General features: G+C 41.9%; 1 protein-coding gene across 6 annotated transcripts in view; it reads right to left on the bottom strand.

Moving 5' to 3' along the window:
* Nucleotides 1-18,160, bottom strand: part of LOC144822412 (multidrug and toxin extrusion protein 1-like) — an 887,289-nt gene that overhangs the window by 281,302 nt on the left and 587,827 nt on the right. For all 6 annotated transcript variants that reach the window (XM_078679893.1, XM_078679892.1, XM_078679891.1 and 3 more), the window contains 2 exons: nucleotides 3,300-3,413; nucleotides 3,140-3,207 (listed from right to left, as the gene is read on the bottom strand). In XM_078679893.1, coding sequence (XP_078536019.1) covers nucleotides 3,140-3,207; nucleotides 3,300-3,413 — 182 coding nt within the window. The remainder of the gene's footprint in view (nucleotides 1-3,139; nucleotides 3,208-3,299; nucleotides 3,414-18,160) is intronic.

The following is an 18,160-nucleotide window of genomic DNA, read 5'->3' as shown; positions in this document are numbered from 1 at the left end:
CAGGGAGGCGGGGAGGTGGAGGGTCGGGGTGGTGGGTGCTAAAAACCGGCATATGGATAATTGCAGGTAAGTAAACAATTAAATTAAGAAAACGTATTTCGTAGCGCGCACTGCATCGCATTTTGCGATGCAAGGCGCACTACCAAATTTGTTTGTATGCTCGTAGCAACGAAACACGTGTTGGCTGGAGCACCTGGAATGAATATTAAATCTACAGCAACACTACTATGCATGGCTATGTCATAATTGTCTTGCACCATTAATGTTCATAAAGAGTTCATATATGTGTGCTAGGGCTTGTTAGCAGGCCTTACATATTGGTTGTGAATATTCCCCAGGAAAGAGGTAACCATGCTTTCCTTTCAATCTAACCTAGAAAGGTTTTAACCTGTATATCAACATAGTAGCGTGATTTCAGTCAAGTATTTTGAGTGGTTAGTAGCTCAGCTTATCCTAAACACATAAGCTCCTTTCTGCTGGCTAGTTCATCGAAAGAATTGTAGAACCATGCACATCTTATTTTTCAGCACTCTGTATGTAGTATCTTAATATTTTTACTTGATTTTTAGAATGCATGATTAATCCCTAAGCATGGATATTCTATAGTAATTGTACTATTGAACAATTGCACCTTATTTAGCATAATCCTCTCTGAAGGGTTGCCACAGTTTAATTTTTTATGATGCTTTATCTGTTGTTACTTCGTACATCATAATTTCTTACATTGCTGCCAGATTTTAAATGTCTTTATATCTGTTCAATCATTGTTTTAACATAAATGTTTAATGACTGTATTTTTTATAGAATGAAGCTTCCAAAAGAAGCATTACTGCCACTACTTACTGCTACTAAATATAAATAAAAAGTCACTTTTAGTTTCAAAGGTATAAAATACAGAGTGATCACACTGTACCGATTTAGAGCTAAATGTGCAAAAAAATGTATCTGTCCATAAACTAGTAAAACGCTTTTTCTAATGTACTAAAACCACTTGGAAATGATTACTCATTTGCTATTTTAAAGTGTCATGTTCTGGGCATCCTCTCCAGATAGCAAATCAGAAAGTATATATCAATAGTTTGTGAACAAGATTCCGGTCATACAGAGGGGTGATTGATTCGGAAAGGGGAAGGGGACTCTTTGGTGCCCTTCCCTTTGGGAATAGCGGTGCCAGCGTCAGGGTGAGTAGGCCGTGGTTCAACCAAATGTGAATTAGACTGGCCATTCTGCGACCTCCTCGGATTTCTTCTTTTGCGAACCAACAGTGCTAGTATTAGTAAATAGGCCTGTATGCAAAGAAATTTCAGGAGGGAAAAAGTTGTTCTGTAATTTGCAACAATTTGCAAATGTTTTTTGCAACCAGAACTACAGTATAGAGCTCCTGCATTCCTGTACAGAACTGGGCTCCAAGCAGAGACAAGCGCAATAGTAGATTACTGGTTGACCATGCTCTTTTAAAATCCCTCAAATAGGATGGAGCTGATTTATTAAAGGGAAAAAAGAGCAGTGAAGAGAGGAAAATACCTATAGTTAATATGGCCCTTAGCTTGAATGTATTGCCTGAATTCCACGTGGAGCTCCTGCATTCCTGTACAGCACTGGGCTCCAAGCAGAGACAAGCGCAGTGGTAGATTACTGGTTGACCATGCTCTTTTATAATCCCTCAAATAGGATGGAGCTCATTTATTGAAGGGTAAAAAGAGCAGGGAAGAGAGGACAATAAACTATCTTATTGCTTCCATTTAACTTTTTTTCTATTTTAGGTTTGGTTGAAGTAAAAGGATTGTTTCCTTTTGGGACTTCACTTTTAACCTCCATTTGTATGGACTGGTAGGAGAAAAAGTGACAAGAAAGTAATGAAAATAATTCTGTTACATATCCTCTGAGTGACATCTATTAACACAATGTTATGTCCTTGGACTCCTCCGCTTTTCCATGAGAAATGACATCAATTGATGTTTTCGTCATTTCCTGCCTGCCACATTCTGGCCTCTGAGACAAACTGTGGGCATTCAAGATTCAAGCGACATTGAAACTGCAGTCTCTTGCTTACTTGGCGTTTATACGTACAATACTGCTTCTGTCGTGCTGCTACACTCGGCCATGGGGAAAAGAAACAGCCCAGCCTGTCACTCTCCTCCCTCCTTCAAGTCAGGTGAGGCAGTGCGCCACATGTACCCCCGGATCAACAGCCCCTGATATACATTTAGCCTATTTTAAACCATTTATGAGTCTGAAATAATGACCCTTGATCCAAAGCTAAATTGGACTCAGAACAATGAGCTGACAACACTCTTTCTGCTTGCCAAATGGTGTTAAATGATCCTGGAATGCATTCTACATACATTTGTAAATGAAAGACACCAGGGTTGCCTGGGGGGCAGCACATCGCTGTCCTGCCGCCATGCACCTCCGAAGCCTACTCGGTGCGGAGGTGGCCTCGCCACCAGTTTCTGGGGTAAACGAGGGCAGCAGGAGTCAGTGCTCCAATGCTGGTGGTTTAGATGCCCCTCCAGATAGATTGTGAGTGAGGTAGTTTCTAAAGGCAATAAGAAGTCACTAGCTGCAACCAGCTGAACTCAGAGCTGCTCCTGCCTTCGTACTGTGTCGGTGATGCTGATGGACCCAGATCATGCAGCAACACAGAAGAGTGACAGCACATACAGACACCAATATCAGTCATTATCTCCAAGAGCTGCAACAAGAATGAGCCTATGAGGAACAGAACCAGTTATTTATATCATTGTCTTTGTAGTTAATCAAAGACAACACGAAACGCAAGGAACTGTTACAACAGGCACAACTTACTTGCATTGGTGCTCACCTATAGAGACTGTGAATGGAAAATGTACACCCGAAAAATAATGTGTGCTGGCCCCAAAACGTGAAGAACAATGAAACCAGCCAACATCTGTAGGGGACTCGACAAAAAAAAGCCACTGGCCGAAGAGAGCAGGCCCAAAGCCACTTTTGGCCTCTTATGTTTATCTATTTGTAGCTTGTGTGTTGTGTGGTGACACTTTCATCCAGCAGATTACTCTGACTGTAGCGTGAGCTAAAGAAAACTTTCAGTAACAGCATTGAGACGGCAGCTGTCATGGCACTCTTCTTTACCAGTTGTCGGTCCCAAACCTCTTACCATGTACGCAACAGTACAAATTTGGTACATCACAGATTGTGCTCCAAGCTCTGTCACACTGATGAGACCTGGAAAATGAAACATATGAGTGCATTTTAAAATGGAATATTAAGGGAAAAAGTTTAAGCGAACTTATGTAATGAAAATATTTTATAAGCACCTGCAACTAAGTTCCCAATTTCATAGATCCACCATTCGAAACACAGAATCAACATGCTAGGTACAGCCAACGATGTGAAGGGACCCCACTCCTGGAGGCACTCCCAAGACCAGCCTGCAGTGACAAAACATGATGCAAAACTATTAGTACAGGTTAAGAATGATAAGGCGAAGGTCTCTTTGCAGTTTTATAGCAATAACTAAAATCGATGTCCTTTGAAGAGGCTGCGCTGTAGTTGCCACCACTATACCATGCTATTAATTACTGTACAGCACCTCATATCAAGCATGCGCCCTGATATGTCACATGCTAGCTATCCTCAGGGACTTTGCCCAGGATCAATCATAGATCATCCAACATCCTTACTTACTCCTCAAAGTATATCTCACTGAAGATGGGACAAAGCATAGACCATGTATTGAAATTTAAAACAAGCAGAAACATTTAATCATTTGAAAGCGTACTGTATCTTGAGGACAAACCCTTGGCTCTGTTTTAGGATAAATTTAGCAGAACAAAGCTCAGAATAAGGATGACGGATAAGGAAAAAACAAACTCTAGCTCATATCCATAAAAAGTGACTGCTGATAAAGAAATAATTTCCGAAAAGTGATGGAAAGAATGCAGAACAATGTCATACATTCACCCCAATACAGAGATCTGGGCTAAATCCATAATTTTTTTTGCGCCCCATGCCATGCCAGTTTGAACCCAGCCGTATGCAAATCAGTCTTGACCCTGCTCCCTATGTGAACAGTCCAGCCCAAACTGCCAGCCCAGGTCCTACTTGGACTGGAAACAAGCATCCTAGGACTGTTTTGGGGTTTCACCTCTCATCAGCCAGGCTAGCTTGTCTTCTGTGGCATGGAGAGTACATGACCCACGTCTGGGTATACCCGTCCCACTCGGAGTGACAAATGAAAAAAGAGCTGTTGATGGCCAGAATGCAAAACAATGTCATACATTCACCCCAGTACAGAGATCTGGGCCTAAATCCATTGTTCTTTTGCTGGCTACACCACCCCAGTTTAGACCCAGCCATATGCAAATCAGTTTTGACCCTGCGCCTCATGGAACAGTCCAGCCTGAACTGACAAGCCAGGTCCTCACAGGTTTCACAGACCTGAACTTCCAGGAAAGATTTTCTCAATTTTGAATTTTGTGGAAGAGTGCTTTCTAGGAATAAAATATACCACACTTCTAAGGAAGTTGTAATCACAAAGGGTGGCACACTGCACCACATTGGTCATGGGTGCCACCCTGCCCACCAGCCCAGATACCTGGATAAATATGGGAGAGTTGCCCAGAAACTCATATGCCTGCCCGGAAATATCGAGAGAAGAAGGACTGCCCTGCTGAATCCCTGGTCTGAACTACAAGAGGACCGCACCTATAAGGACAGCACCTGCTGCACACATTGGGCTTCTCTAAATAGGACTTTGCCTGGCTTCAAATGGTTTAAGGAGTGGACTCCATGAAAGTAACAGGTATAGAAGAGCTTCAATAAGTCACCTGCATCAACTACATCAAGACAAGGCCAGCTGAACAGCTTCACCTGGAGGTTAAAGGATTTGACCAGCTACATTGTGGTACTTGTAGTCCCAAAAAAAAGAGGCAAATCAGAGCTTGTGGACCCTTGGCTGGTGTTGTGGGCCCCCAAAGACTCAAAAGAAACATCTGTAGAAGAAGGACTGGACTCATAAGGACTGCACCTGCTACGTTCACAAGGCTTCAAAACAAAATGATAAATGATGTTGCCTGTCTTAAAGGATGAGGAGTGGACTTCCTTATCAGTAACAGGTAGAATATTGCTGGAAGAGCTACTTGCAACATCAACAATAAGGATCAGTTTCGGGGTTTCACCCCTCATCAGCCAGGCTAGCTTTAACGGGTGGCACAGTGAGCCTAAGTCTGGGCATACCTGGCGAACTTAGGGCAAGAAAGCTATAGACACAAAGATGATGGATGGAATGCAGAGCAAATCAAACATTCACCCTCAGTCAAGAGATCTGGGTTAAATCCATCGTTCTTTTGCTCACCATGCCACCCCAGTTTAGACCCAGCCATATGCAAATCAGTCTTGACCCTGTGCCTCCCAGGCCAGAACAGGAAGGAGGCTGTGTAACCTAACTTGTCTTGAAAAGAAGATTCACAGTTGGGCCAGTAACTAGGCCCACCCCTGCTACCTACACCACCAGCCATATGGGAGCCCGCGTAATTCAATTAGATGGGGGCCTGGAAGGAAATTGTAGGAAAACGTTTGCCACACCTATGGGTTGGGTTAGTCAGACCTGAACCTCCAGGAAAGATTTCTCCATTTTGAATTTGTGCGGAACAGTGCTTTCTAGGACAAAAATATACTGCACTTCTAAGGAAGTTGTCATCACAAAGGGTGGCACCATGCACCCTATTGGTCATGAGTGTCCCTCTGCTCGCCAGCCCAAAAACCTGAATAAATATGGGGGGTTGGCCAGCAACTCATATCCCTGCCTGGAAATATCAACAGCAGAAGGGCTGCCCTAATGAATCCTTAGTCTGCTCTACAAGAGGACTGCACCTATAAAGCACTCCTGCTGCACACTTTGGGCTTCACAAAAGAGGACTTTGCCTGGCTTCAAAAGGTTTAAAGAGTGCACTACATGAAAGTAACAGGTACAGAAGAGCTTCAAGAAGTCACCTGCATTAACTACATCAACATAAGCCCAGCTGACCAGCTCCACCTGTACCTTAACAGGATTTGATCTACATTGTGGGAATTGTAGTCCCAAACCTCCAAGAGGCAAATCGGAGCTTCTGGACCTGTGGCTGGTGATTTGGACCCCAAAGACTCAAAAGAAACATCTGTAGAAGAGGGACTGCCCTGCTGTACCATTGGACTGCACAAAAGGAGACTGCACTCATAAGGACAGCACCTGCTATGCTCACAAGGCTTCACAACAAAATGATAAATGCTTTTGCCTGTCTTAAAGGTTAAGGAATGTACTCCCTTGCAACATCAACAATAAGGCCAAATCCAGCTGACAAGCTCCACCTGGTTTTTACTTGGATTGACCAGGTGCATTGTGGGAGGAGTTGTTGTCCCAGACCCCATGAGGCAAACAAGAGCTTTTGAACACTTGACTTGCGCTGTGGACCACTTACCTGCATCAAGAAACGCTTCTGGAAGTATGAGTAAAAGTGTTACATTGGGGGCAGTCTGAACACTTGACTTTGTCTCGGTCCAGCTGTAGTGTAGTTCCTATCTTCCCAATAGGCTCTGCGCATTGGAATAATACCTACAGCAGTAAAGGCCTAGGCCAGACGTTAACTAGGTCTACTACTGTCGATACTAGACTTAAGTTTTGGGTTTGCCAGCGTAGCTCAGAGTTCGCTAGAAACTTTCTCGAATGTTCAGGAAAGAATTAACTCCCCTGATTAGACAAGAAGGGATTTAGTTTCTGACAACCATAGAACATGACAACTTTGCTCTCCCCTAATCAAGAGTGTATCTCCAGAGTCGTGTGAGCACAAGGCAATTATTTTACTCAGTCAGTACGTGCATTCTTAGTCTCATCAGATTGTAGAGAAAAGGAAGAGACGGGCGTGTTCAATAAAAAGGTGTTATTTATTGATCAGTCTCTTTTCTCGTACAAGAGAAATGGATCGATATTATTGCAATACTTATAGTTAAGTAAAGTGCATACATTAAAAGCAATAGTATAAAATAATACTGTAAAAACATTGATATGGTTTCTGAGCCATATGATGTTTAAAATGATTAAAATATATTTACATACACATATACATTTGACTAAACGTACTCAACTGGTGTTTCTAAATACGCCTACCCCGTGTACCTGACCTAAGTCTAATGCGTGGGCGGGAATAGAAAGTTACAGTTTAAGTTAAGTTTGTTTTTGCCAAGTGAATAACTAAAGAATTCTCTGTGAGGGGTTATTCAGTTCTGTACCTGGAAGTTAGGATGAATGAGGAATGGTATCTCTTTCTCTGCTCTCGATATTCCAGGCTGCCTGCGAGGGCTGCCCGAAAGCGCCGGTGCTGGGTCTCTCGGCAGGAGATAGCAGCGCGTCTCTCAGCGCGTCAGGAAGGCGGGGCTGCTGCCAGCGGGGTCTGCTCTGCTTCTGGGCTTCGGCAAGTATGGCTGCTCCGTCTCGTCACCACGCGTGTGTTTGCATAGGGCAAGATCGGCAATATTTATACCTTAAAGGTGCCGAGATTGACGTAAGGATGGACATAGATACGTCAATAAAGATGTCATACGACTTGCTCGTTAGCACATTCTTTTACTGAAGTTCTCTGTGAAATCAAAACAATGGCCGCACGGATTTTCCAGGTTGTCATAGGTTTGATTTGTTATGAGAACGTCGTATGCCTTATCAGGGGCTGGAGGAATGTTGCTTGTCTAATTAGATCTCAAGCGTTATGACCTAATCAGATAACACGTTCCTGTGCCGTAGTGTGACTGCGTCAGATAACGGTATCTGCATCATGGGGGCTTTTCTTGCCTCATGGGCTGACTGTTAGTTAACTTGATAGTTAGTTTAACCAGAATAGGGTCAGGAATAGGGGGATCGATTCAGAACCTATAGGAATACATGACAACCACTCCACGCTAACTATGGTCATATTTACTAATCTATGCATAGTATAACATAGTACAACATACTATAGAGTATAGTGTATACCTTACCACCCCAAAATACATAAATGCATTTTGAAATTTTCAAATATACTGAAGAATTGCAGTCATATATATTGTATGCACTTAAGCTATGAATTAAACGCTAAAGTAAACACGCATTTGTAGACATTATTGCTTATTTGGTATATGAGAAATACACATGAAATGGCTCTTAATATGGCTATACAGAAAGAAAGTTCGAGACCATTTCATCACATAATAAAATACTTGTGAACATACCAGCGGGCAACTAGAGTTTATAAAGTATCTAAAAATAGAAATCTTAGTTCTCTAGGAATAGTTTCTTACTTTAAGCAGAAGATGAGTGTCCCGAAAATTTTGTAAAAAAATAATTTGGGGCTGCTAAAAAATTGCTGTCCGTGAACTGGTGGGAAAAATTGTTCATGTGACTTTATTTTTAAAGTTGAAGGCCGAATTCAGGGCGCATGATTGTCTCCATTGACATTCTGATTTGCATTGCTGACAGAAGGTCGTACCTGATCGATGCTGCTTTCATCTTGAACTTCACTACTCTTCAATCGTAGTGGTGAAGATTCCACGAATGCCCATCATCAGGATTGGCAGCCTTTGAGGGCAGCACAAAGCGTGAACCTTGGTAGGAACCAACAATGTATCTGCATCCACTGGCGCATCCGATTGTAGCGTCAGACAGGTGTCTAACACGCATTCTTCTCCGCATAGCAGACACCTCAATACAGGTAAAACACACCTTTGCCACATTGGTCGAAATGATAGAAACCAAGTCATGTTCAGGTCTCTAAGCCGGGAGAGTCCCAGGATTTTTGATATCCGGTCCCGGTATCCAATGGCTAGGATTGTATCTTCCATTGTCGCGAGAGTTTGATCTGTGACATGGGTTGCCATAACGAAAAATAAGGACTAAGAATAGGATTCCTGCAATTAGTCCCAGGATCAGGGGAAGTCCGCCAAAAATCGAATGGACGAAATCTGGAAAAATACCCAGTATGGCTTTGAATGGTGTTAATGCCATCGAAAATACTGTCTTAAATACCTTTGAGACCCCAGTGGTATCAGAAATATTTAAGATTTCGCTCAGGATTTCCGCGAAATGTACGGGGGAATTAGTTGATAATAATGTATGTATCTCTGCAGTCGTCCTTGCGACTTGTAGATCATACGTTTCTTTTGATGACGTGAGCCTTGTAGGCGTCTGAAGAAGCACTGTTTTCATTCTGCTTAAAGTATCTATTCGAATAGAAGTAATTTTCAAATTGGGCCATGCCCTTGCCTCCCTGTCTGGGAAGGAGCTGGGGAACAAAGAACGTCCACAGCACTTGACCTTCGCAGTCGTAGTGACTAGATAAGGAGTCCCGGGCATAAGACTACAACATCTGCGGTCTACAATAAGAATGTAACTCCCATTATAGAGTCTTTGAAAGAATGGTTCTATTTCAGTTGCAGGTGCGCCTTGCTGGTGACATGAAAGGTTGTATGAATTCCCTTCACAGGCTCCATGCAAACTAATTCCGTTACACAGAAGCGTGCCGCTTAGTGACATAGCACAATTGTTGCCACTAAGAAACACTTTCGGGCCTTTATTACTGACACATGCATGTGAATAGGGCAGGTTCCAAGTTGTTTTAAGGTACCCCTTCCCCAATTTCTCATACATGCCAGCCTGTATATATTTTTGGCAGTATTGAAACCTGAAGATTGAGATTGGAATATTTATGATTCCGTGGATTATCCATTCACTGATAGGTCGTTCTGACATTGTCATTGGTAATCTTTCTAGTTTTTCAATGCTCAAGATTGTATAATCAGCACCCTTTTGCGCCATACCGATTTGTCTATCAGTAAGGTTAAAGATTTGGAATAGTGACGTTGTGTTGATTAAACGCCAAGGCACATAGCCTGAACGCAGATTTTGTAACGTCCAGCCAAGCTGTACAATAGAACGCAATTGTGACTGACCATGTTGTAATAACAGTAAGTCTTGCGATAATATGTCGATTGCTGAAGACACAATGCTGTCCAATGAAAAAATTCTGGAGGACAGAGTCATTAACCCATTGTCCACTACAGAAAGTGATTTTTCCAAATTAATACGGTCAATTTCCCGTATTCTCTCTGCTGTTTCAATTTGATTAACCTTCCAGGCCTCATTGTATGCTGCATATACAGAGGCTGCTATGAAACGCTTTTGACGCTGTTTGCGTGGTCCCATTATGAAATCATGCAAGTCAGCACCATCAGTAAGTAAAGTTAGGTGTTGCTTAATTTCAGGCAGTGTGGAAGTTTGTAGCCATTGAAGGCATAATTTGCCCACACTGTAGGTGGTTATTATCCCTGGGTGATGTCTTTGAGGATATCTAGGGTCTGGCCTGTTCATTTTGAAACCTTGTGTTTTGTTCAGGAATCTGTCTTGACAGTTATTAGTATCTGTGGGCCAGATCAACCACTGTTTCCAATCAGGATGTGTTCTGTTTTGGTTTAATATATGGTTTACGTCTATCTCTTCATCTGTATCAGAGCTATTGCTAAACATTGTTGGCTTTGGAATAGACGGTTTAATTAAATCTTTGATTTTGGCTAAGCCAAGACAGGTGGTTTGTTGAACAGTGTCATTTAAAAATATCATTTGTTCTGGGATCATGCAAGCTCTAAACAAAGCTTCTAAACCCTGTACTTGCCATTCTTTTGTACCCCAAACACTTTTCAAATCAACATTTTTGTCCCAATAATCAAATCCAAAAAGTATTCATTTTTTCAAAGAATGAATCTGAATATATCAATTTTGTGTTGGTTATCATGGTTTTCATCCCTGTCTTGTTTGACAATTTAAAATAAAATGTTTCAGCATTACTTGTGTTAAAACCTGAAAAATATGAATATTTGTCGTAAACGGTTCTTGAGCTCCCTTTTGGAGGTGTTGCACAATGTTCCCATTGATTATAATTTAAAACATTTCTAGGTTGTGCAGATTTATGTAAAAAATGGTTACCATAGTGGTTATAGCAATACATACTATCATAATTTGTAGAACCTTGCAAATAATCATGTTTTGTAAATTTAGCAGACATTACTAAGTCAGACATCATGTTATTAATGCTTTCGAAGTCCCAATCATCAGCAAATGAGTTTGGTTTTGCAAAGTCACTCAAGGAGATCTTGATTTGGTGTGGATATTTCAGGATCTCGACCGGACCATAAATTTCATAGTCAGTGTTGTCCCAGGCTACCCCACCAGGTATAGGATTGGCTGTGAAGTTGGCTGAAGAAAGTTCTCTTTTCTCGACGTGTGAAGATGTGTGTGGTTTGAGGACCAAGTTGATGTTCTGACTTGCTGTGTCCATTTTAGCATATTTTCCCTCAATGAAGCGTCCCAAAGTTAATACCATGATGAGCCAAAGTATGAGGATAAATGCACCAAAACCCACCCAAAATTCAATCCATGGAGAAATCAGATATGTTTCTTTCAGTTGGTTCAAAAGTTCATTAGCTTTTTCTTTAAAGGTTTTGGATGATGGCTGTGTCTTTGATTCACTGAGGCTTTCAGAGGAATCATCGAAGTTTATGAAGTAGCCGGATGCAGTTCTGTCAATTGTTCCAATTGCTTCAGGATTTTTGTTTCTTGCATTTTCACTTGGTACTTCATTATAGATTGGTGTGTCTCTGCTAAATGTTTTTATTTGGGTTTTCAGAGGTCTGAGTTCTATTGCATTGTTGCATAGTCCTTGTTGTTCTTCTGTAGGCGTTTCGAATGTGATGAGCCTCTTTGTTAGGACCTCTGTACTGGTAGCAAACCTTGGTGTTCTGCTACTTATTGGGAGTCCACTTGGCCTACTGTTTGTTATCGGCCACATGTTGTGGTTTTACCAGGTCGATGGATACAACTCGGTTCTCCTTTTTACCAGCAAGTGGCGGTAGTACAACTGATCTTGTCCCGTTGACAGACAAGACCGGAACTGCTTTTCTGTAAGAAGGCCCAAATTCCTTCTTTACCGCGATCTTCTCCCTGACTAGATCCCCGACTTTTGGAATCCAGACAGGTCTTGCTGGGACAGGTGGTGATTCTTCAGTGGTTGTTGGCTGTTGTTTCAACTGTATGTTGCTCAGGTCTTTTCTTGTTTTGTTTAAGTCCTGCAAAATAGCCAAACGGTCTTTGACATCAAAGCTTTTTTCTTTAACCACTGAAGTCTGACTGTCGAGGTCAGAGATAATCATTCTAGTTCCAAATAATAATTCGTAGGGACTGAATCCCTTCAGAGAATTTCTTGGCAAGTTATTTAGACTACGTTGGACACTTATTAGATGTTTGACCCACCCAGCTCCCGAACCTAATTTCCTTTCCGCTATAGATTGCTTTATGCCTTGGTTTTTTCTTTACACCATCCCGTACCCTCAGGAAGGAAGTGAGAAGATTCCCGCTGGACTGTGCTCATTCGGCCATGTTTCCCCCCAGGCTGGTGGGCTTGAGTGAAAACAATGGTCGAACGTAGCATGCTCTTAGCGTATATGCCATTTAGACTCGCAAATCTTTGTATAACAGTCCGGACGTCAGCCGAGTGCTGAGGATCTACATTATAAGTGGAAACTAGCCTGTATATGTTAATCGCAAGCCCTGCTTTTTACTGGTGATATTATCTGCCTTGATACGACGAGGTATTAAACTGTCTCTCTCCCCACTGCGATCTCTGTTGCAGTTTGGGCAGTTTTTTACAAACATTGTGTGATGCAGGCTCATGCCTGGCCACCAGTACCGTGATTGTAATTCTTCCAGAGAATCTTTTAATTTAAGGTGTCTGAGACCCTCGCCCATGTGTGCGTCTGCGATTAAGAAGTTTCTCCTGTCCATGTTTGGAATCACTCTATCCCCCACTCCAGGGATTCGAGCAAAAGGGACGGAGTTTGCATCGATTATGTATGTATAATTGAGTGGATAGTTGATCGGTAACGCTGAGCAGTCGCCTTTTGATGACGTTTTCACCGCCAGCACTGTTTCACCGTCAATGAATTTTAATGTACGCTTTTTTCGAACTACGGGAGCCGATTTAGTGGCTGCCGCTGCGGCTGTTTCAGCCAATGAATTCCCTACAACGTGAACGCCATCACGCTGATGACTCAGTGAGTGAGTCACGTGAGTCTTTGGTAGTTCTTTTTGCAAAAGAGCTATTTGTTCCCAGAGCAGTTTCTGCTTTATTGGTGCATCTGTGTCATCTTTGTAACCGTTCTGAATCCATGTCTGCAAATCCTTGTTATATGATTTGACGCAGTAATATGAATCTGACACTATAAGTGTCGGGAATTCGCGATCCGCATTATCTAGCGCCATTTTCAATGCTATTATTTCAGTTTGTTGTTCTGAATTAGTTTCAACTGAGTGTGTTTTTGTTAATAGAGGTCTTAGTTTACCTCCGCGCCACACTTCTTTTGTAATCTCACATGTGGGGTTGTATGCTTGTTCTCCCCAAACGGAGGGTTGAGCATGTCCGTCTGTATAGATTACACAGGCGTAATGTCGTAGAGGCAAAATGTCGATTGGCAGAGGATACGTCTTTTCATATTTTAGATTTTTTAATTCTTCTAGTTCTGGATCAAAGTAGTAGTATACTTTGTCCGTTGTGATTGAATTCACCCATTGTATCCATTCCGGATTCAATGTTGTTGTTGGTAAATTACACGGTGTTGTTAGTGCCTCAAAGGCTGATTCTGCTGTTCTGACTGTGATATGCTACCGTCAGCTATGTCTTTTTCTCTAGCTATTGCGGTTTGAACTGCACGAATGATTTTTTCTGTATTACTGAATTTCTGTTCAGCTTCTGTGTACAAGTGTGATTTGAATGCAATTGGTACCTTTTCTCCCTCATTAGAGGTCAGGTATGTGAATCCGCATCTCCCTGGGATGACTCGAATCACAAGATTGCGTGTGTTATCACGTGTTTCTAATTTTGTTTTAATTAGCATGTCTGTTTGTAAGGATCTCAAAATTTCTGTGTGTGTTTGAGTCCAATTGGATCTTTTAAAGTCTGGTTTAATTAGATCATAAAGGGGTTTGACCCTTTCTGCGTAATTTGCAATGTATGTTCTTCCGAAATTTAGGAAGCCTAGAATTGACTGTAGGTTTTTTTGTGTTTTAGGAGCTTGGATTACGGCACATTTCTCTAGGAAATTGTCAGCCAGGCTTTTACCTTCACTTGATAACTCATATCCTAAGAATAGGACCGTTAGATGGGCAATTCTGGATTTTTTAAAGTTGAATTTGTAACCCTCTGCAGCGAACCCAAGTATTATGGTGTTCACTCTTTTCAAGTGAGTATCCAAGTCATCATCTGTTAAGTAAATGTCATCGACATAAGATAATGCTTCATCATCATATAGATGTAGTAATTCTGTTACTCTCGCTGAGAATACCCCCGGGCTGTTCTTGTACCCCTGGGCTAACCGACAGAATTGTTTTTGAGTGCCATTTACTGAGAATGCAGTTTAATATCTGCTCTCTGCTGCTATGTATTGACAAAAGAATCCATTGGAGATGTCCAAGGTAGTTTTGTATTTTTTGCGCACTATGTTATTCATTAGTGCAGCACTATGTGAGTTTTGCACTGCAAAAGTTTTTGCAACATGTGTTAAGGTGTCGGTAATCCAAAACTAGACGATATGAATTGTCTGGTTTGGAGACCGGAAACAAAGGATTGTTCATTTGTGAGGTGCAAGTTTCAATCACCCCCTGGTATTCTAGCTGATCTAGTATTTCATTTACCTGTTTTTTAGCTTCTTGCTTAATTGGGTACTGCCTTTGTGCAGTAGGTTGTGATTTTAACTGGATTTTGTGAGGAGGAGAATCCTCATCCCATCCTACATGATTTTTATATAAAGCAGGTGCTAGAGCCACTGCCCACTTTCTAGCAAGTGTGTATTTTTTATGAATTGGAATTTGATTTGAGAAGGCAGGCATAATTACTTCTTCGCCATGAGGGCACTCCCTGACAAACTCTGGTGGCCAGTCTTTTTCAGCTAGAAGGATGTCATAACCCTTGGAGAGGTTATCCCAAAATAGTCCCCTTATTTTCCTAGTCTTATCTCCCTCTATACGTAATGTTATCTCGTATATCTTGTGGGGTTTGCTAACTCTGGTGTCTGCAGTTTCCACTTGAAGATATTCATTCGTGTCCACTGTCTCCAGATGATTCATAAGGACTTTGCGAGCTATGCTCACTTCTGCTGCGCTGTCTAGCATTGTCTGAGCCCACTCTCCGTTTTTCAGTTGTGTCCTCAGTATTCTCGGCATTGTTAACTACCTTGATACTGGCTACCTTCTTTTTTGGAAATTGTAATTTCTTTTTTTGTTGAGCAGGTTCCTTGTCTTTGGACTTGGCGTGCTCTTCTCTTTGTTCTGATCGTCCTCTTCTTTCCGATTTCTGCGAGGAAGTCTGAAAAGATTGAGAGGGACGTGTATCAATGTCTTGATATCTATCAGGTTTTTTAATATTATCCCTATTTCTAAGGTTATATCTTTTCCCAGAGGGGTCACTCTGTGGTGACCTGTGTCTCTGGTTCGGAGATTTCTCCCTTCGCCTAGGAGACCTTCCTCTGGACTGGAATTTCTTTTCTTTTGGATTGGATTGTTTGTTTCCATCCCAGTTCTTTTTTGGTGAATTATTATTAAAAAATATTTTTTCTGGACTTTCAGTCAGTTGCGCTTTTACTGGTATTCCACCTAAACTATCTGTACCTAGTTCTTCATAGGATTTTTCTATGATTCTGGCAATTTCAGCTGGTTGGTCTGCTATATCTGTCTCTTTTAACCTCTGGCGGATCACCACGTTTGCTGCTTCACCTTTTATATTGGCTAATAATATAGCCGAGACCTGCTTGAAGTCTTTCAGTAATTTCATACCAAGAGTTAAAGCTGGTTCTGGACCGTATTCATCTTGAATTTGTTTTAGCACATCTGGTATTACCGAAATGGATGGAACACCGTGCGTTTTTGTGTAGATTGAAGCAAAGACTGTACCCCAAGTGTCACAGTCCTCTATGTGTGGTGCGATTCCCATTGGGAGACATATAGTCAGAATCCTGTGTTTTTCTAGCGGGGTGGTGTCAGGAAACACCGCCTCTATTTGGGTGATTTTCTGTGCCAACCAGAATGGTATCTGTTCCCGTTTAGCCGGAACTTTACCTAGGCAGGATTGGATGTTCTGTGGTGTGATTTTATTTGTGTTCCCCTGGTGAGGGGTCAGCTGTGGAAGTTTAATCGCTGGCTGAATTGTTGAAGTCCGCATTACATACTGGACTAATTGTCTATGAATTTTTAGTAATTGTTTTAGCTGTATTAACAGCTCTCCTGTAGACATTCCTTCGATGTCTGGGTGTGGTGTGTATCCGGCTAAGACCGGCCACGTTGCTCCTGGTCTACCTAAAGGACCGAGCCTTGTAATGTGATTGTTATGTATTAGGGCGCCATCAAATAAGAGCAAATGCTCTTGGAATTTGAGTGGTACTTCCACCTCCTCGAAAGGAGTGTAAATGTCGGGTGGAACCTCTATTTTGTAATAGTGGAAGTACTTTGTTACAGCATTTGCTGCTGGAAAATGTATCCATGTATAGTATACCTCTGTCTGCCGATATTCGTGTGCCTCAATTACGAATATGACTGTGCCACCTCTAGGTGTCAGTCCATTTTCTATAAGTTTTAAGGTTATAGATTTCCTTTTGGCGACCAGGATGAGTATTATATCCCCGTCCGCATCTAGTGCTGCAGTATCAGCTGCTGCTATTTCAGCTGCTAATCTAACTGCCTCTCTTTCATCCTCATTGTCAGACATTTTACTGTCAATAAGGTTATTTTGTTTGTTTGCAGATCAGGTTTCTTATGGAAACAGAGATTAGATGCACAATATTTTGGAACAGTGTATCCTTCAACGTTGACTAAACCAAGAACCTTACATAGGAGTTCCCTCCTGCGAGGTTTTGGAGGATATTACCTTTCACCCACTCCAGACGTCTTTGGAGTATTTGGGAAAAGGGGTCTGAATGAGAAAGCACGACTGAGTTACTCTAAATGTCTTACGTTAGTTTTATCGCCCTTTCCAAACGCGTTGGGCGCCATGTAGTGTAGTTCCTATCTTCCCAATAGGCTCTGCGCATTGGAATAATACCTACAGCAGTAAAGGCCTAGGCCAGACGTTAACTAGGTCTACTACTGTTGATACTAGACTTAAGTTTTGGGTTTGCCAGCGTAGCTCAGAGTTCGCTAGAAACTTTCTCGAATGTTCAGGAAAGAATTAACTCCCCTGATTAGACAAGAAGGGATTTAGTTTCTGACAACCATAGAACATGACAACTTTGCTCTCCTCTAATCAAGAGTGTATCTCCAGAGTCGTGTGAGCACAAGGCAATTATTTTACTCAGTCAGTACGTGCATTCTTAGTCTCATCAGATTGTAGAGAAAAGGAAGAGACGGGCGTGTTCAATAAAAAGGTGTTATTTATTGATCAGTCTCTTTTCTCGTACAAGAGAAATGGATCGATATTATTGCAATACTTATAGTTAAGTAAAGTGCATACATTAAAAGCAATAGTATAAAATAATACTGTAAAAACATTGATATGGTTTCTGAGCCATATGATGTTTAAAATGATTAAAATATATTTACATACACATATACATTTGACTAAACGTACTCAACTGGTGTTTCTAAATACGCCTACCCCGTGTACCTGACCTAAGTCTAATGCGTGGGCGGGAATAGAAAGTTACAGTTTAAGTTAAGTTTGTTTTTGCCAAGTGAATAACTAAAGAATTCTCTGTGAGGGGTTATTCAGTTCTGTACCTGGAAGTTAGGATGAATGAGGAATGGTATCTCTTTCTCTGCTCTCGATATTCCAGGCTGCCTGCGAGGGCTGCCCGAAAGCGCCGGTGCTGGGTCTCTCGGCAGGAGATAGCAGCGCGTCTCTCAGCGCGTCAGGAAGGCGGGGCTGCTGCCAGCGGGGTCTGCTCTGCTTCTGGGCTTCGGCAAGTATGGCTGCTCCGTCTCGTCACCACGCGTGTGTTTGCATAGGGCAAGATCGGCAATATTTATACCTTAAAGGTGCCGAGATTGACGTAAGGATGGACATAGATACGTCAATAAAGATGTCATACGACTTGCTCGTTAGCACATTCTTTTACTGAAGTTCTCTGTGAAATCAAAACA

The sequence above is a fragment of the Lissotriton helveticus genome, chromosome 3_1, assembly GCF_964261635.1.
Source record: "Lissotriton helveticus chromosome 3_1, aLisHel1.1, whole genome shotgun sequence".
In the NCBI taxonomy this organism is placed as follows: domain Eukaryota; kingdom Metazoa; phylum Chordata; class Amphibia; order Caudata; family Salamandridae; genus Lissotriton; species Lissotriton helveticus.
This window is presented reverse-complemented; position numbering and strand designations above follow the sequence as displayed.